The sequence below is a fragment of the Trichechus manatus genome, unplaced genomic scaffold (assembly GCF_000243295.1).
Source record: "Trichechus manatus latirostris isolate Lorelei unplaced genomic scaffold, TriManLat1.0 scaffold00001, whole genome shotgun sequence".
Lineage (NCBI taxonomy): Eukaryota > Metazoa > Chordata > Mammalia > Sirenia > Trichechidae > Trichechus > Trichechus manatus.
In genome coordinates, this window is record NW_004443937.1 from 17,249,632 (window position 1) to 17,269,741 (window position 20,110).

General features: G+C 40.5%; 1 protein-coding gene across 1 annotated transcript in view; it reads left to right on the forward strand.

Annotated features, from left to right (window-relative positions):
• The window catches only part of RUVBL1 (RuvB like AAA ATPase 1), a 51,319-nt gene that overhangs the window by 6,350 nt on the left and 24,859 nt on the right, over nucleotides 1-20,110 (forward strand). Inside the window, exons 3-4 of the mRNA XM_004368397.2 lie at nucleotides 7,620-7,752; nucleotides 19,821-19,972. Of these exons, the coding sequence (XP_004368454.1) occupies nucleotides 7,620-7,752; nucleotides 19,821-19,972 (285 nt within the window). The remainder of the gene's footprint in view (nucleotides 1-7,619; nucleotides 7,753-19,820; nucleotides 19,973-20,110) is intronic.

Consider the following 20,110-nt stretch of genomic DNA (forward strand, 5'->3'; position numbering starts at 1 on the left):
AGTCTCTCATACAAAAATTTATACATACATTGTTATGTGACCCTAACTGCTCTCCCCATACTGTGACAGCACACTCCTTTCCACCCCTATTTCCCCTGTCCATTCAACCAGCTTCTAACCCTCTCTACCTTCTCATCTCACCTCCAGACAGAAGCTGCCCATTTAGTCTCATGTGTCTACCTGAGCTAAGAAGCACACTCTTAATGAGTATCATTTTACTAGAATGTGAGTTCTGCACCCTACCTTTGTGCTGCTCCATCAGGGACTTTTATCTGTTGTGTTCCCTGTCAGGGTGGTAATTGGTGGTAGCCGGGCATCATCTAGTTTTTCTGGTCTCCATCTAATTCTTCTGGTCTCAGGCTGGTGAAGTCTCTGGTCTATGTGGCCTTTTCTGTCTCTTGGGCCAAGACTTTCCTTGTGTCTTTGGTGTTGTTCATTCTCCTTTACTCCAGGTAGTTGGGACCAATTGATGCATCTTAGATAGCTGCTTGCTAGCTTTTAAGACCCCAGATGCCACTCACCAAAGTAGGATGCAGAACATTTTCTTAATAAACTTTATTATGCGAGTTGACCCAGATGTCCCCCAAAAGCAAGGTTCCCAAACCCCTGCCCCTGCTACTCTGTCCCTCGAAGTGTTTGATTGTATTCAGGAAACTTCTTAGCTTTGGTTTAGTCCAGTTGTGCTGACTTCCCCCATAGTGTGTGCTGTCCTTCCCTTCACCTAAGATAATTCTTGTCTACTGTCTAGTTAGTGAATAACTCTCACCTTCCCTCCCCAACCTCGTAATCATCAAAGAATGTTTTCTTCTGTGTTTAAACCTTTTCTTGAGTTCTTATAATAGTGGTCTTATGCAATATTTGTCCTTCTGTGACTGACTAAATTCACTCAGCATAATGCCCTCCAGATTCCTCCACGTTATGTTTCACAGCTTCATTGTTGTTCTTTATTGTTGCATAGTATTCCACTGTGCGAATATACCATAATTTGTTTATCCATTCATCTGTTGATGGACACCTAGGTTGTTTCCATCTGTTTGCTATTGTGAATAGTGCTGCAGTGAACATGGGTGTGCATATATCTGTTTGTGTGACAGCTCTTAATTTCTCTAGGATATATTCCAAGGAGCAGGATTGCTGGATCATGTGGTACTTCTATTTCTAGCTTTTGAAGGAAGCACCAAGTCGATTTCCAAAGTGGTTGTACCATTTTACTTTCACACCAACAGTGTGTAAGTGTTCCAGTCTCTCCACAACCTGTCCAGCATTTATTATTTTGTGTTTTTTGGATTAATGCTAGCCTTTTTGGAGTGAGATGGTATTACTGTTGAGAAGTCTTAATTGTGAGGGATTTTTCTTTTTTATGTTTTTGAGATATTTTTTGTTTTGGTGTTCAGTGGTTTCACTATAATGTTTCAAGGAATGGACTTATTTTTATTTATCCTGTTTGATATTAACTGTGCTTCCTGAATCTGAATATTTATGTCTCTAATCAGTTCTGGTGGCACAGTAGTTAAAGTGTTTGGCTGCTAACTGAAAGGTTGGCGGTTCGAACCCACCAGGGGCTCTGCAGGAGAAAGATGTGTCAATGTGCTTCCATAATGATTTACAGCCTTGGAAACCCTATTGGGCAGTTCTACTCTGTTCTGTAGGGTTGCTGTGAGTCGGAATCAGCTCGACAGCAATGGGTTTTAATCGATCCTGGAAAGTTGTCAGCCTTTATCTCTTCAGCTATTGCCTTTCCCTATTCTCTTTGCTGTCTCTCTCTCTGGAACTCCAGTTAGATGTGGTTAGATTGCAGTGATTCTCAACTTGTTCCCCCAGAGGACATTTGGTAATGTCTAGAGATGTTTTTTAGGAGCCCTGGCATCGTAGTGGCTAAGAGCTCAGGCTGCTAACCAAAAGGTCAGCAGTTTGAATCCACCATCTGCTCCTTGGAAACCCTATGGGGCAGCTCTGTTCTGTCCTGTAGGGTCGTTATGAGTCGGAATCAACTTGATGGCAACAGGTTTTAATCAGTTCTGGAAAGTTCTCGGCCTTTATCCCTTCAGCTATTGCCTTTCCCTATTGCCTGTTTTTTTTGGTTTGGAGACATTTTTGGTTGTCACAATGCTGAGGCAGAGGGGGCTGGGAGGAAGGAGGAGATGCCACTGGTGTCTAGTTGTCAGAGAGCAAGGATGGTGCTAAATATTCTATAATGCACAGACAGCTCCCACAACAAAGAATTCTCCAGCCCAAAATGTCAATAGTGCTTAGGTTGAGAAACTCTGGCTTAGAACTTATCATGTAGTCATCCTTGTCTTTCAGTCTCTCTCTTATATTTTCTTTCTTTCGATTCTCTGGTGCATTCTGGGTAATTTCTTCAGGTCTCTGTTCCAGTCTATTTGTTGTCTCTGAAGCTATGATTAAGTTGCTGTTTAATCCAATCCATTTTTTTCCTCCTTTATATTTTGAAAAATTTGAAAACTACAAAAGACTTGAAAGAATAGTAGGATGAGCCCCACTATACCTACACCTAGATTCACCAGTTATAAATATTTTATGACGTTTGCTTTTTTTCTATTTTATTTCTGACCCATTAGAAAGTAAGTTGCAGGGACATCCTCCTACATGACCAGAATACCATCATCATACCCAATAAGTTTAATGTTGAAATGGTATTATCTAATCCATATTTTATGTTAAATTTCTACAGGTTATTTTAGTAATATATTTTAGCTTTTATATATATATATTTTAAATTTAGGATATAATCAAAGATCAAACATTGCATTTCATTGTTGTGTCTTTTTAATCTCTTTTAATCTAGAACAGTTATGCCCTCCAGCATAGTTTTGTTTTGTTTTATGGCATTGACATTTTTGAATAGTCCAGGCCAGCTGTTTTGTAGAATGTCCTACAGTCTGGATTTGTCTGTTTGTTTCCTTGTGAAATGTGGAACATTCAGCAAGGATACTGCATAGGTGATGTTTCTGTTGTATCATAGCTGGAGGCAAATAATGTCAGTTTTTTCCCTTATTGATGATGCTAAGTTCCGTCATGAAGGGAACATTTCCCCTTTATAATTAATAAGTTCTGAGAAGTGACAGTTTTGAAATATCGTGACTATCCTGTTTCCCAATAACCTTTTAACCTATGGTTGTAGCATTGATTGGTGATCATTACCTTATCAGTTATCACATTGGTGGTTGCAAAACGGTGACTTTCTAATTCTGTAATTTCTTCTACATTTATTAGCTTGCATTTTTTAAAAGAGGAAACATCCTCCTCTAAAGTTCCTTTTTTTTTAGAATCTGGCCATTTTTTGATAGCCTCTTATTCCTTGTTCACGAAACAGTTTTTTTTTTCCTAACGTTTATTTGTATTCTGTATGTGCTTCTGAACTGGTGTTTGGCTGATCAAATCTGAGAGGCTCCATCATTTCCTGATGTCAGGGCTGAGTGTCTTCCGAGATTTGTGACGAGCCCTGCTGGGCTACCACCCCAGGACCCTTGATGTGAATTTTGCTTTGTGACATTTGCTTTTTTTTCTGTTTTATAAAATCCAACCCTAAATCTCTGTGAGACCATGTCTGGGGAGACCTTTTTTCTCACCCAGCACCAAGACTGACAGGTGCATGCTTTGTACCCCGGGTAGTTTTTTTATGGCCCTCCTTGTCTACTGTTGGGTGGCCTTTCAAGGATCCAGTTTTTATTCAGAGGCTTCTGTCTTAACACGTCGCCTTACAGGGATTTCTGGCACCCACAAACACCCTCCGGACTTTTAAGGCAATAGTAGATTACTGCTGTGGATTTCAGCTTCCTCTTTATTTTGAACCCTTAGGGGTTTCCTTTACTTTCTCTTTTTATTAAAGTGTAAGATTTATACAGAAAAGTGCACAAATCATGAGTGTATAGCTTGCTGAACCCGTGTAATCGGCACGCAGATTATACTTCAGTCATTGCCCACTTCTCCCCAAAATAACCAGTATTCTGAATTAGGACTGTTGATGGTTTTGCCTATTTTTGAGCTTTATATAAATGGAATCATATGGGATGTACTCTCGTATATGGCTTCTTTCACTCAGCATTATGTTTGTGAGGGTTATCCATGTTGTTGTGTTAGTTGTTTGTTCATTCTCACTGCTGTGTAGTATTCCACTGTGTGGATATATGCAACTCTGTGTTTTGAAGGGTGAGTGTTCCATTTTATCCAGCATTTCTAGGTGTTTTGTAAGAGGAGGGATTTTCAATGGCTCTAGTGTACCATATTGCTAGAAGCATAATCCTTCATTCCCTTTGTAATATTGTATATTTTCCTCCCAGGAGATATGAGAAGTTCTCAATACTTAACAAGTTTGTCCAGTCCCTTTTGAGTTGTATGAAGGCATGTAGTAACCCTTCTGCTTTATAGTGCGCTGATGGGCCCCAAAGTTTAGGAAGCTTAACTGAATGACAGGCAGAAATACTGTGCTTATTTTAGAGTCATAAATCCATGGTTCCTATGAATGTCCCTCTCATGAGGACATCACACTGTTAATAATGGGGCTTTAGGTTTGAGTTTTAGAAAAAGGAGATGTTCAGATGAGATTGAAATAGAGTAGATCTCCGCAAACCTTCTTTTAGCAACGATATATTTTTTTTTGTGCCACTTGGCACTCACTTGGTGGTTGAGCAGGCTTTGGAGATGTGAGTTTGCATTCTGGCTCTGCTTCTTGCTGTTTGACCTTGTGTGAATTGGTAACTTCTGAGTTTCAGGTTCTTAATCTGTAAAATACAAACTTAAATTATTTATCATATTTTAATAGAAGTATATTGATCATCTCTTCTATATTAAGTAGAGGAAGGGGAGGATGTCACTGAATCAGATATGGTCCCTATCTTCAAAGTTCACAATTAAATGTGGGAAATTGGGACCTGTAGTGATATAGGGAAGAGAAAGAGGAGTGACTAGGGAGGTAGCTGAATTAGGATAGAAAACGAGAGTAGCCAGCCTGTGGCTCCCAGATGGGAGTCCTGGTGTTAGAGGCCTGCTCCTCTCATTTTGACCTATCTTTTCCAGAGATTTCGCTGTTGCTCTTAGAATACCAGACAATAACAGTTTTATAGTTATAAGCCTATGGGTCACACACTCAGATGCCTGATCCAACAGGCAACACAAATGAGTGCAGTGGCTGAGGCACACAGAGTAGTGAGGACTATGGGGACTGGGTAGCACACCTGCCCTCACTGGCAGAGGCAGCTGCTATTATGTGGTCATTAGGGCCTGTTGTGGCCAGTCTTCTGGTTTTTCAAGAGAAGCTGAATAATAGCTGGAATTTTATGTGAAATTTCCCAGTATTTAAAAACTGGCAACAAATTTAGGCTAAAAGCACATATGAGACTACACAGACTGACACAAATAAGTCTGTGGACAACCACCTTGCTACTTGTGATCTAATTCAATAATTTCATTTGAAGAAATCTGGCGTCCAAGATTTGATGTGTGCCCAGTGTCACACTGAAAATTAGTGACTAAAACCCAGTTTCCTCTCCTTAGGCCAGTGGTGTTTGCGCTATTGCTATATGCTGATTCTTTAGCAGATTCTGCTGTCTCAAAACTGTGAACAAAAGAGCATTGAAAAGAAAATCTAAGAGGAACTTTTACTGGGTCAATATTAAAACACTGTCTCCACTACTCAGTCAGTTGGCATAATATAGTTTACAAACTTCATGTTCTCCATCCTACTGAAATGAGTAGTGTTTGGAGTCTTAAAAGCTTGCAAGCAGCCATCTAAGATACATCTATTGGTCTCTACTCATCAGGAGCAAAAGAGTAAGAAGGAAACCAAAGTCTCAGAGAAGGAACTCATCTACAGAGCTAATAGCCTACGCAAGCTAAAGCCTCATTCGCTCTGAGACCAGAAGAACTAGATGGTGCCCAGCTACCGCTACCAACCATTCTGATCAGGGCCGCAATAGATGGACCCTGATAGAAAGGGAGAAAAATGCAGAACAGAAGTCATATTCTTAAGAAGTCCAGACTTTACTGGACCAGTTGAGACCAGAGGACTCCCTGAGACTATCACCCTGAGATACTCTTTAAATCTTCAACTGAAAGTATCCCGAGATCACCTTTTAGTGAAATAACAGCGTGGCACACGCAAAGTAAAGGATATTACCCGTGAGTACGGTGCTCTAGGAGCCCTGGTGGCACGGTGGTTAAAGTGCTCAGCTACTAACTGAAAGGTCAGCAGTTCAAACAAGCCGCTCTGCAGGAGAAAGATGTGGCAGTCTGCTTCCATAAAGATTTACAGCCTTAGAAACCCTATAGGGCACTTATGCTCTGTCACATACGGTCGCTATGAGTTGGAATCGATTTGATGGTAGTGGGTTTGGTTTTCAGACAGTGCTCTACTAAAAAAACCATCTATATGAAACCAAAAGGTCAATATTACTCTAAAACAGATGAGAAGATAAAGGGGCAGGGAAATTAGAGTACTAGAAAGGGATCAACCAGAACACAATTTAAGAGAACGTTGACACTTTGTGAAAAATGTAACTAGTGTCACTGAACAGTTTGTAAAGAAATTGTCAAATGGAAACAATTTACTGTGTAAATTTTCTCCAAAATCACAATAAAATATTATTCAAAACAAAACACTGTCTCCAGAGTTTCACTGTTATTCTTTAGTAGCAAGCTTGTTTTTTTCCTGCCCTTTGCTTTTTTCCTTAGCCCATACACCTTGGGAACTGACCTTACTCACCCTCTTGTTTCAGAGTTAAGCAAAGATGAAAGTGGCATTAAAAGGTCATGGCATTTCCCAGTCTTGTCCCACCTTTAAAACATTTGTTTTTCATACTTGATGTTTGACCATACATCTGTTAAGTCTTTGGTTTCTTTTAAGCATCTGCCAGCTGTAGTTATCGTAACAAAAATCAGTTTGTAGTTTACTGTAGGACATGCTCAACTGTGACTTGTTAAGACCAGCTCATAGCTTCATGGTCCTATCTAATATATCATTCTTCACTATTTTCGGATTGCTCAACAAAAAAGGAAAATCAAGTAATTCATTCCTTCATTTTTGATTTTTTATGGGTTGTAGATTGGTGTTTTCCTGTATTGGCAAAAACAAAAAGCAGTATCTCATAGATCCAGTAGTGTTGTTCTGAGCAATTAGGTCATCACCCTTTTTGGATATTGAGGGAGCAGTTTTGGAAGACTATTCTAATTATAATGGGAACATGATGTCTGGAACGTTTCTGCTGAAGTTTAAAATCTCCTCTCTGCCTTTTACTAATTATGGTACTGTGTCTCAGTTTTCTCATTTGTACAATGGAGAGAGCAATAGTTCTGCTTTATAGGATGAGCGTGAGGATCATACGAAGCATTTAGAGTTGGGCCCGGCACTAGGTGAGTCTCAACGAATGATAGGTAGTGTAATTATGAGGATGATTAAAAATGTCATTTATGTTATAAATTGACTGTGTCCACAGAAGTCATCAAACATTTATTACGTGAAACATGCCAAATGATGTTAAAACTAAAAGGACTAGAGTTAGTCATTCCTAGTAAACAATTTTTTAATAGTTTTACAAATGCTTCTGAATCATCAGATTTTCAAGAATGTAAAACAAATCCATTTCCATTGTTTTTTTCTGTAGACAGCTCTGGCTCTTGCTATTGCCCAGGAGCTGGGTAGTAAGGTCCCTTTCTGCCCAATGGTGGGGAGTGAAGTTTACTCTACAGAGATCAAGAAGACGGAAGTGCTGATGGAGAACTTCCGCAGGGCCATCGGTGAGTGTCATGTCTATGGGCCTAGGCGCTGAAGCCTGTTCATTGTGAAAATGTCTTTATGACTTGGGTTTGTTACACTGTTATTTTTCTTTTGGTACCATTAGCATTATGTTTGGGAAAAAACAAAACCCAACTTTTCTGATTGAATTACTTTAGCAATCAGAGCAAACGTGGACCCCAGCTATGGGGCGGCGGTTCTTCAAATAACAAACTAGATGTGGCTATAAAGTGACTTTTCAAACAAGTTATATTTTCCTGGCAGCTTATTAATGCATTTAGAGATGACTGTCCACTGAAGGAGCCCTGGTGGCACAGTGGTTAAGAGCTTGGCTCCTAAATGAAAGGTTGGTGGTTCAAACCTACCAGCTACTCCACAGGAGAAAGACGTGCGGTCTGCCTCCATAAAGATTACAGCCTTGGAAATCCTATGGGGCAATTCTACTCTGTTTTAAAGGATAGGTAGCGGATTTGGGTTTAGTCCACTGAAAAGGCTTAATTGTTGATTTTGTTTTTGTTATTGGTTTATGACCTTGGAGACCCTACATGTTACCGACTAGAACTGCTCCATAGCGTTTTCTTGGCTGTAATCTTTACAGAAGCAGATTGCCAGGCCTGTTTCTTCCATGGTGCCACTGGGTGGGTTTAAACTGCCAACCTTTTGGTTACCAGCTGAGTGCAAACCATTTGTACCAGCCAGGGATCTTCCACTAAAAGGTTTTGAACTCAAGCGGACAGCATTGTGTACAGTGCTGCCAGAATACCCCCACTCTCGGATGGCCCTAATTCCTACCTGGCCTCCTTACTCCTATCCTCACTGTCCTTACAGCCCGCTCTCCGCACCCTAGCCAGAGTGATTCTTTTAAAACCTAAATTAGAGTCTACTGACGCCTTGCATAAAACTGTCCAATGGCTTGTCTTTCTGCTTAGTGAAAGCCCTGAAGAATTAGGGCCTATAAGACTGCAGGGGGACTAGCAGAACTTTGAGGTCTTTGGTAGCAGCCTGATAGGGTCTGGAACTACTGTGTATTGAGTGCCTGCTATGTGACAGGCCCCTACGTTTGTTAAGGCCCTTAACTCCCTCAAGAGGAAGTTACTATCAAGCTGCATTTTGCATTGGTAGACAGTCTTAGAAAGTTAGGTAACTTGTTTACAGTGACTCAGCTAGTAAGTAGCAGAGCTGCAATTTGAACCTACAGCTGTTTGATTCCAGAGCCTATGCTCTGAAGAAGTGAGGAGAAAATGGCCTCCCTCCAGAATTTTTGTCTCTTGCCAACTTGGTCTCCTGGGCCAGCCTCCTAACCCAATTTATTGCTGCTCTACCTCTGGGCATATCTCAGTTCCCCTCAGATCTTCTTAAAGAAATAACTTCTTCATTCCTTTTAACTGTTGCATAATAGTTTAGGAAGCTATTTCCTTTTTTTTGGACTTTAGATTATTTTCCATTTTTTGCTCATAAGAACAAGGCTGTCGTGGACACCGTCATGCATGTCTTTCATTCGCATGCGCAAGTGTCCCTTTAGGGTGGATGACCAAGAGACAGATCACTGAGTCATGGTAATGAACGCTTTTTTTGTTTTTGCCGAAACTGATTTTCACAGTACCTGTACCAATTTATAATCTCTTTGGTTCTCAAACCAAGGTAAGTATTCCTAGGAAGACAGATCACTAGAAAACATTGAGGAAATGATGGAAGTTTAAGAAAGAATAGATTTGCTTAGCCCGGATTCCTTTCCTCAAGACTGCTAAAATCTAGTTTTAAGGGTAGGACCGTGTAAGGCTACAGGCCATGGTTAGGGCTTTCACTAAGTGGAGAGACAAGCCATCGGAGAGTTTTATGCAAGGTGTCAGTAGACTCTAATTTAGGTTTTAAAAGAATCACCCTGGCTAGGGTGTGGAGAGTGGCCTGTAAAGAGAGTGAAGGTAGGAGTAGGGAGGACAGTTAGGAGTTAGGGCCGGAGATAATGGCTAGGGCTAGGGTGGTAGTGGTGAGGTGATGGGAAGTGGTTGGATTCAGGATATATTTGGATGGTAGAGCTGACAGGATTTCGTGAAAGGTCAAGGATGTTTCCCAGGTTTTTACCATTTTCAGAGATGGGAAAGTGTGGGAAGGAGCAGGTTGGGTGTTTAGTAAATGTCTACTGGGGATACAGTGGGCAGTGTTTAGCTTCATATCTCCAGTTCCGAGCGCATAGTGGGTGCTCAGAAGTTTTTGCTGAATAAATGAGGGAAGAGAGTAGACTTGGAAGCAGGTAGAAAACAGAAGTCTTTAGCTAAGAAGAAAGGAAGCTCTCAGTCTGAGTGTGGCTAATAGATAATATTTTGCTTGGTTTGCACAGTGTTTTTTATAAATTTTGAATTAGTTGCCAGCATTTAGAAATTGGGAGATGACATATAAAGTCTTTATTTCTGGCATCTAGAAAGAAGCCTGCATTCCCACACGGGAGTGGCTGGTGGAAGCTAAGCAAGTGCAGTCCTTCTCAGAATGGCTTGCACTCTAGCTTGCCATGAGACTCATCTGCTGTTTTATTTCCTGCCAGGTCCCTGTAAGCATTGGAGTTTGTGATCTTGTTCTAAGCCAGAGAGATTGTGAGCTGTGTCAGTAGGCTACATTTTGTGTTACTTTAAATATGGACTTTTTAAAACTATAAAATATTTCTTACTGGAAATTTTTTTTTTTAATTGTACTTTAAGTGAAAGTTTACAATTCAAGTTAGTCTTTCATACAAAAATTTATACATACATTGTTATGTGACCCTAATTACTCTCCCTATACTGTGACAGCACATTCTTCCTTTCCACCCCTGATTTCCCATACTGGAAATATTTTTTATCATTAAACATTGGCGATTTTTTTTGTGCCTCTTTTAAATGGAACCATACATACAGAAAAATATGTAAAACATTTCTATAGTTTAATGATTAATCATTCAGTAAATGCTCATGTAACCACCACTCGGATCAAGGAACAGAATAGGGCCAGCACCCCGAAGTCACTCATGTGCCCCTCCCTAATCACAACCACTTCCTCCCTCAAGTGGTCCCCACGGTGTGTGGTAATTGTGTGGTAATGACTTGTATGATAATCATAACCTTGCTTTTCTTTAGTTGTACCACCCACGTGTATGTCCCTCAACAGTGTGGTTTAATTTTACCCTTTTTAACTTTATCTAAACTGAATCATACTTGTAAGATTCAGTCCATGTTATATGGAGTTCATTGCTTTAGTTTTTACACTGTAACTGGAATAAAAAGTGGAAATGGCTCATAGGACCCTCTTCAGGGCTTAAAATCTTTGAGTCCTTTTTTTCTAATTTAATGAGCATGTGCCAAAGATTTTATTTAACTCATTAATTAATGAGGTAAACAGTAAGATGTTACAACTGGTTCAGATTTCTGGGTACTAGTAAAACGATGGCGTCAGACCTCGTCTAACTTCAGGGAGGATAATGACCAGGATCAGCCCAAAGCTGATTCCTCTGAGGTGGAGGTCAGACATACCTCCACTCTTCAACCTTTTTACCAATTCTCACACCAGCTGACCTCCCCATAGTACTCTGTACTTCTCTGCTAGGTTCGATAATTCATTGCAGTGGTCTCACAGAACTCACAGACCATACTTACAGTTAAGTGATTTGTTAAGTAAGTAACAGGGTACAACTCAGGATCAGAATCAGGAAGCATGCAGGCAAAGTCTGGGAGGCTCTCCCAGAGGAGAGCACATCCCTGTCTTCTTCAGTGCAGGACAGCTCTCTCAGCTCCTCTTGGCCATGCAAGCAAGTGAGCCCTTCTCTCTGCCATGCACACCCCACTTAGCCATGCAGACCTCCTCTCAGCCCCCTAAGGACAGGCCTCTCTGCCTTCGCCTTCCTGCTGTCATCGTCTCCACTGCTAACGGACCCAGCTCATAGCCAGTGGAGCAGTTTTGTTGAGCTCTCTTAGCAGCATTCCTAGCAGCAGGTTTCTGCCATCACCACCGACTCTGCTACAGGGCCCCTTCCGGCCCTGTCATTTCTGGCTCTGCTGAAGGGCCCCTTCTGGGCTTCTTGCTGTTTTTAGTGCTATAGCTCTTGACCCGTGTTATAGCTCTTAGGAGGTTCCTTGCCTCCTCACTCTCTGCTTCTTCTCTCTTCTTTCTTCATTCTGCTTCTGCCTGTCAATCTCTGTGGGGTTGGCTGCATATATAAGCCAGTTCCGTCAATTTAAAGGCATAGCTGTCCCCCCGGGGCCAAGGACTGACCAATCCCCTCTTGTTAGGCCACAAGCATTTCTTTTCCATAGTAGGCTAGAGTCCCTTCATTTGCTTAAGTAATTGACCAGTCCCTACAAGGTGCATACCAATCACAGGGCAGGCCGTAGCCCAGGACCAGATGAAAAGTATCAAACCAAGTTGTGTACAGTTTACCCAGGAAATGTCAATCAACCTGGACAAAAGTGACAAACCCTGTAGGGTAGAATATTAGGACAAAGGTAACTCCTCAGGACTTAGGAGAAAACATTATTTTTCCAAAGAACCCAGACAAAAGGCCATATCCAAACCAACCAAACCCATTGCTGTCGAGTCGATTCTGACTCATAGTGACCCACAGGACAGAGTAGCACTACCTCCTACGGTTTCTAATGCTGTAAATCTTTATAGAAGCAGACTGCCACATCTTTCTCCTGTAAAGCGGCTGGTGAGTTCGAACCGCCAACCTTTTGATTAGCAGCTGAGCGCTTAACCTCTGTGCCACCAGGGCTCCTTAAAAGGCCGCATAAAGGAGCTCATTTCACCACAGTACTTTTAAAATGTATTGTTATTTATTTAAAAACTGTTTTCCTGACATAGGTAAAAATCTGACAATTCTGGTCTTCATAGGCGGGCATGTGTTGGGTTGCTTAAATGTAACTTAAATGCTTTAAAGCAATAGAGAGAAATTTCCTTGGCATCTGTTTTGTGATTTGCCATTTTTTGAGAGAAGGGGGAGTGCAATTCCTTTGATGGCAGCAAGGTGAAGAGAAAATTTCTTGATCCTACCATAAACTAAAAAGGCAGGCCATTGACTCCCTTCAAAAAGGAACCCTGCCCATCTTCCTCAGCCTTTGAATTCCTGTGAAGTTGGCAGAGGGGGTGGGGAGGAAGCAGTAAACTGACCAGAAATAAAAAGCAAGGAGTCTGTGCTATTTCCTTGTAGTGATGAAGGTCCCTGTCAGGGATTTAGAAACCTGAGCCAGCAGATGAAACCTGTGTCATTTGTGTTGTCGTTGCCAGAGATAGCGCCAGCTCAGCCCCTTTCCTGGCTAACAGCCGGTTTCATTGTCCGTCACCCACATCCCCTGCCTGCTTGTCAGCACAGAGCAACTTCTAAACAAATATGGGGACTAGTGAGAGACGGGAATGCCTTTCTTCCTCCACTCGGGGAATTTAATGTCACAGTTGTCTAATAGTAAATATAAGTAAGCATTTCATTTGAAGGAGTTTGTCTCTATGGAATATAAAAGGTTTGATTTTAAAAAATCAAAGTTCATCTTAAAAGTACAGAATTTTCCACGTTTGTCACAATGTTCTGATACATTCATGTTGTTTGGAAAGTTTTTTGTCTGGATGTCTAGGAAGTAAGTATTTGGTAATGCAAAAATGAAATGTGTCCTCTCCTTTGGGGCTGTTCCAGAACTTCCATTTATAAGCTATCAGATTGAATGCAAGTACAGTAAAACTTTTCTTTAACTTTAATATCAGAGAGAGTCTTTGTACTGATTGGATTTCTGGGTAAAGAAGGCAACTAACTCAATGATAAGATAATGACCACATTTAAAGTGGAAAGTGACTGAGAGTGCATGACACTGTTGGCAGCATTTCTCTGTGCCATTAGCATATTCCCCTATCAGAACAGAGTTTAATGGTGAGGACACGAAAGCCATACAGGGCTTCCTGCCATCAGAATATGCTTATGTCTCTGTACTTGTGAGTAGAACAGAGTTCTTCTTTCATTCTTTATATGAATTGTTCTCAACTGTGGCAGTACATTGTTATCATCTGGGAGCTTTAAAATAATAATGATGGCACGGTCCCAACCCTAGAGATTGGGATGTAAATGGTCTGGGGTCCAGCCCTGGCATGAGGAATTTTAAAAGCTTCTGAGATGTTTTAAAGGTTGAAACCATGACTGACTAGACTCTCACAGAGGTTTAGATCAGCGTTTCCTAAACTTTAGCTCTCAATGTTTTTCCTCTGTCACTCCTGCTAGCATTATTATTTACTTAAGTGTTTCTTTATAAATCAACTTGCTGATTTTATGCATAGATACAGAAAAGTCCACAGAGCATAAATGTAGAGCCTGATGGATTATCATAAAGTGAAAACCCATGAAGCCAGGACCTACTCAAGAAGGGAATATTGCCAATAACCCAGAAGTACGCTTTATGTCCTCTCCAGTCACCATCCTAGAGTTAAAACCATTGTCTTGATTGCTAACATTATAGTTTAGTTATGCCTGTGTTTCAGCTTTAAATAAATGCAGTCATGCAGTATATATTCCTTGTCTGCCTTCTTTCCCGCAATATTATGTTTGTGAGATTCTTCCATATTGTGGTTGTAGCTATACTATATGGTATTCTATTGTATGAGTACACCACAATTTAGTTATCTCTTCTACTGTTGATAGACATTGGAATTTTTTCCAGTGTTTGGCAATTATGAACAATGCTGCTATGATGACCAATCGTGAACTACAATTATGAACAGTACTCTGTTGTCTGTCTCAGTGCATACATGCATGCATTTCCATTGTGTCTATACCTGTGAGTTGAATTGCAGGACCATCAGATATACACATGTTCACCTTTAGTAGATAATGCCATGCTGTATTTAAACAGTTTCTCCTCCCACCAGCAGTGTATGAACTTTCCTGTTCTACATCCTCACAACTCTTGGTATTGTCAGTCTTTAATTTTAGTCATTCTGGAGGTTATAGAGTAGGTTTTTCATTGTTTTTTCTTAACTTTTATTATGGAAAATTCCAAATGTACAATAATACATATTTTTAAAAGTGGTATGATGATCCTCCTGTGTGGCCCCGTTAGGCTAATCCTGATTTATCTGTTTTTAAAAAAAAAAAAACAGTTGCTGTTGAGTTGATTCCAACTCATGATGACTCCATGTGTGTCACAGTAGAACTAAGCTCCATAGGGATTTCAGTGGCGGATTTTTTGGAAGTAGATTCTCTTCTGAGGTTCCACTGGGTCAACTTGAACCACCAGCCCTTCAGTTTGCAGCCGAGTGTTTAACTGTTTATACCTCCCAGGGATTCAGATTCATCTACAGCCCTATCATTTCCCCTTCCCAAGTTATACTGAAATGAATTACAATAACTGCTTTTTTATCAGTAGATATTTCAGAATGTATTTCTCAAAAACAAAGACTTTAAAGAAAGTAACCACAATACCATTATCGCACCTAGTAAAATGAACAGTAATTTCTTAATATTGTCAAATATCTAGTGTTCAGATTTTGAGTTGTCTTATAAGTTGAAATGTATTTTTTTTTTAATAATTTTACTGTTTCAATCAGGATTCAAAAAGGATCTAATAACTGTATTGGCTAATTAGTCTCATACCTGCTTTTTTTTAATTTTACTTTTTGTTGAGAATATACACAGCAAAATGTACACCATTTCAGCAGTTTCTATATGTACAATTCAATGACACTGATTACATTCCTTGAGTTGTGCATCCATTCTTACCCTCCTTTTCTGAATTGTTCTTCCCGCACTGACATAAACTCACTGCCCCCTAAGGTTCCTATCTAATCTTTCAAGTTTCTATTGTCACTTTGATCTCATATAGATAGGTCTTAAACAAGCACAATGCTCAAGGAAGACATTCTTTACTATTAAGGTAAACTATTGTTTGGTTTTAACTCAGGATATTTTTGGTTTAAGGTTTGAAGATTATCTCAGAGCAGTGGATTCAGGGGTTCATCTAGCCTCTATGGCTCCAGAAAGTTTGGAGTCCATGAGAACTTGAAATACGCTTCTGCATTTTCCCCCTTTTGATCAGGATTCTTCTATAGAATCTTTGATCAAAATGTTCAGTAATGTTAGTCGGGCACCATCCAGCTCTTCTGGGGTCATGGCAAAGGAGGCAGTTGTTCATGGAGGCGATTAGTCAACGCATTCCATTTCCTCCTCCTGTTCCTGACTCTCCTTCTTCCTCTGTTGCTCCAGGCAAACAGAAACCAATTTTTGTGCCTTGAATGGCCACTTGCAAACTTTTAAGACCCCAGGAACTACATAATGAACTAGGAGGTAAAACAGAAGCACTAAACACGTTATTAGGCCTCTTAACTAGGATGCCCCATGAACCATGACCCTACACCTCAAAACTGAGGAACCAAACCCCATCAGGTGTTTCGTTATACATAAGCAGCCTCAGCGGCTACTTTTTTGTTGTTACTGTAAATATATCTATCACACAGCTTTGGCCATTTCAACTTTTTACGGGTATACAACTTATTGATAGCACTTAAAATAATCAGCTATGCAACTGCACCTTTAATCAAAGTGATTTTTCCATCACTGTAAATTGAAACTCAGTACTCCGTAAGCAATAACCGCCCTTTCCCCTTCCCTCCTGCCCCTGATAACCACTAATAAACTTTGGTCTCTATACATTTGCCTTTTCTCGTCTTTTTATATAAGTGAGGCCATGCACTGTTTGTCCTTTTGTGATTGACTTATTTCACTCAGCATGACGTCTTCCAGCTCCATCCATATTGTAGCACGTATCAAGACTTCGTTTCTCCTACTGGCTGAGTAGTATTCCATTGTATGTATATACCACATTGTGTTTATACATTTATCTGTTGATTGGCATTTCGGTTGTTTCCACCTTTTGGCTGTTGTGAATAGTGCTGCAGTGAACATTGGTGTATGAGTCTCTGTTTGAGTCTTTTTTCTTTCTTTTGGGTATATACCTAGAAGTGGAATTGCTGGGTATATGGTAGTTCTATTTTTATTTTTTTGAGGAACCTCTACACAGTTTTCTACCACAGCTGTACCATTTTGCATTCCCACCAGCAATGGATAAGTGTTCCAGTTTTGCCACATCTCGCCATTTGTTATTTTCTTTTTTTTTAAATCTTAGCCATCCTAGTGGGAGTGAAATGGTATCTCCTTGTAGTTTTGATTTGTATCTCTGACAGTAATGACGATGAGCATCTTTTCATGTGTTTGGTGGCCATTTGTATGTTCTTTGTTGAAATGTCTATTCAGGTCCTTTGCCCATTTTATGATTGGATTATTTGTCTTTTTGTTGTTAAGTTGTCAAAGTTTTATATATATTTTGCTTATTAGATTCTTATGAGGTATATATTTTCTGAAGATAGTCTTCCAGTTGGTAGCTTGTCTTTTCACTTTTTTGGTAAAGTATTTTGATGAACAAAAGTTTTTAATTTTTATGAGGTGCCATGTATTAGTCTTTTGATGTTTGTGCTTTTATTATATTAGATAATCCATCATTAAAAGCTAGGCCTGACGGTGTTGCCCCTGCATTTTCTTCTAAGAATATTATGGTTTTAACTTGCACATTTAGGTCCTTAATACATTTTGAATTTGTTTTTGTGTAGGGTGTGAGGCTTGGATCCAGTATGATTTTTCTACATCTGGTAGTCTCGTATTTTTTTAATCTATGGATTTCCTTTACATTTCTGTCTTCTTTTTCCCCTTTGGGTAAAATATAAATTTAGATGAAGATTACTAGCTGGCAGAATGAGGGAATGCTGAGGCCAAGGAACACATGTTGACTGGACTGGGGAAAAGGACAGAGCAGCTATTATGGAAAAGGCTACAGAGAGGCAAGGTCCTGTGGTACGGTGGGAACTAGAGGCTTGGACTCTCATTCCTGAGTCTACTGTGAAGGAGGAAATGACACCTCGTTTCACTTCCTGAGCTGATCTCCCTGCCTGTAAATGGAAAAACAGTACTCATCCTGGCTGTTTCACAGGGCTGAGTTGAAATGTGATTATACTGTCCTAAGCGTTCCAGTGGGTGCGATGGAATGAGCTACGTTGTATGTGAAAGCACTCTATTGACTGGGTGAGAGAGCTTCTCATACAGGTGGGCAGGCTGCTGCAGCCATAAGCTTGTAGTTTATTCCTATTGATGTGTTCTGTCAGCTTTCCTGGAAAATTAGAGGCCCCTCCTGTATACATCGTCAGCTACTGTGACCCAAGAATGTTTCCCTCCTCACCTTTGAATTGATGATAGGCACAGTGACTTAGAATGGCTTTTTTGTTGGTATTTCTAGAATCCTCTAAAAATAGATTTAATAGCTGTTAATTTATCTGTGGTATGGCTGTTATTTCAGAGAAAGCCATCTGTACTCCTTGACTCAGACTTTGGGAATTACAGAGAGTTTGTGAGTAAGTGCTCGAGTATGTGTGTATTATGTGTGTTTTCAGAGAAGCGATGTTCAATGATGTGCTTTTGTCTTTCTATTCAAGAAAACGTTCTGCTACTAACGATTGTCACTGCTTTGTTAGAAAAATTCAATTTCCTTTCTCTCATTGTAATGTAAATTTTATTGAAGTGAAGCGTGCATACATATACACATGACATGCAGAAAAGAGCATAAGTCATAAGTGTAAAGCTTGATGAGATTTCATAAAGTGAATACACTCAGGTAACCAGCACCCAGATCAAGAAACAGACGTTAGAACTAAGAAGCTCCTTATGCTCCTCCTAATCACTGCTCACCGTCTCCAGTCCAGCAGGCAGAGACTTGCCTGCATTGACTTTGAGGAGAAAAAAGGTTTGATCCAGAAAGTGCTTGGGTTTTAGTGCGGAGCTTGAGGGTGTTATGTTGACATGGGCTATTACATCATATGGTAGCATCCTTAAAAATCTCCAGCTATTATATAAATTTGCAAAAGTATCTGCAGGCAGTTTTCTTGGGTATTGAACGGTCTGCCCGATGACATCTCCCTACCCCTAAGTGACTTCATTCATCCATTTGTGTGCGCCTCCTATGCCCTAGGCCCTCAGCTGAAGTGTCCACAGCCTCAGAGTAGACTACAAGTTCTACAAGTAGTGACAGTGCCTCTGCTGGCTCTGTGCTAGTGGGAAGTGCAGGTTGCTATGGGAGCAGATTTGGAGGATGAGGAAGAAGGATGTATCAGGGAAAGGATGTCAGGGAAAGCTTTCTAGAGGAAAAGAGTTTTGAACTGAGAGTCTGGAAGGAGGAGTTGTATAGGCAAAAAAGGAGGGAAAGGTGCTTCAGGCAGCAAAAACACTATAAAAAGGGATGGAGAGCACGTCCTGAAAATTTGACAAGTCTTAGATAATCAACAAACATTTGTTGAACAGCCAATATCAGTGATGTTTGCCTTCGTTTATAATATTCTAATCTTAAATGTAAATGCTTTTATTATGTGGCGGTTGCTTTGGAAATAGGTTCTATTGTTCTGGCCTTGGAAAAATCACAGAACAACTTGCTGCAGACAATGAGTGACAACTGGGTATTTTTTGTTGGAGTGTGCAGTGAGGGTCAGCCAGAGGCACAGAAACCTTGGCAGGACCTGTTATTATAGTAGACCTTGCCTCAGACCTGAAAGGGTCAGGAAATATAAGTTACTCCATTGGTAAAAAAATGCCGGGCACAAGGGTATAAGAGTTTTGGTCATCACCGCCCTAGTGGGGTAGAACGATTTGGGTGCAGAGACTGGAAAGCTGAATTTCACCCCCTTGGAGGCGTAGGAGATGTCTGAAACAATGTTGAAAATTATAGCTTCCTTGTTTAGTTTGAACCCAGAAAGTCCTTTTAAAATATTGAAATACAATTGTTTTTCTGCGTTTCTGAATAGTACTTCCAGTTTGCATTTGTGTATTTGTAGTGTTTTTGTACCTACAGTGACACCCTTGAAAGTACTTTAAGGCTGACTTGTCAATTTCTGTGACATGGAAGTTTTGTAACTAAAACGATTGTTACAGAGTGAACCAGAGAGAGAGAGACAGACAGACAGAGAGACAGACAGAGACAGAGAATGTGTGAGAGAGGATTCTGTTTCTCACTGGTCCATCTGCCATCTTTTCCAGGGCTGCGGATAAAGGAGACCAAGGAAGTTTATGAAGGTGAAGTCACAGAGCTAACTCCATGTGAGACAGAGAACCCCATGGGGGGATATGGCAAAACTATTAGCCATGTAATCATAGGACTCAAAACCGCCAAAGGCACCAAGCAGTTGAAAGTGAGTACAAGTTAGTGGGCTCTTCTCTTTTCTCAGAACCCCTCAGCACTGTGGGCCTTTGGGCAGATGGTGAAACGGCTCAGTGTCTCACCTTCCTCATCATGCAGTGCAGGTGATGATATCTCATGGGGCCATCTG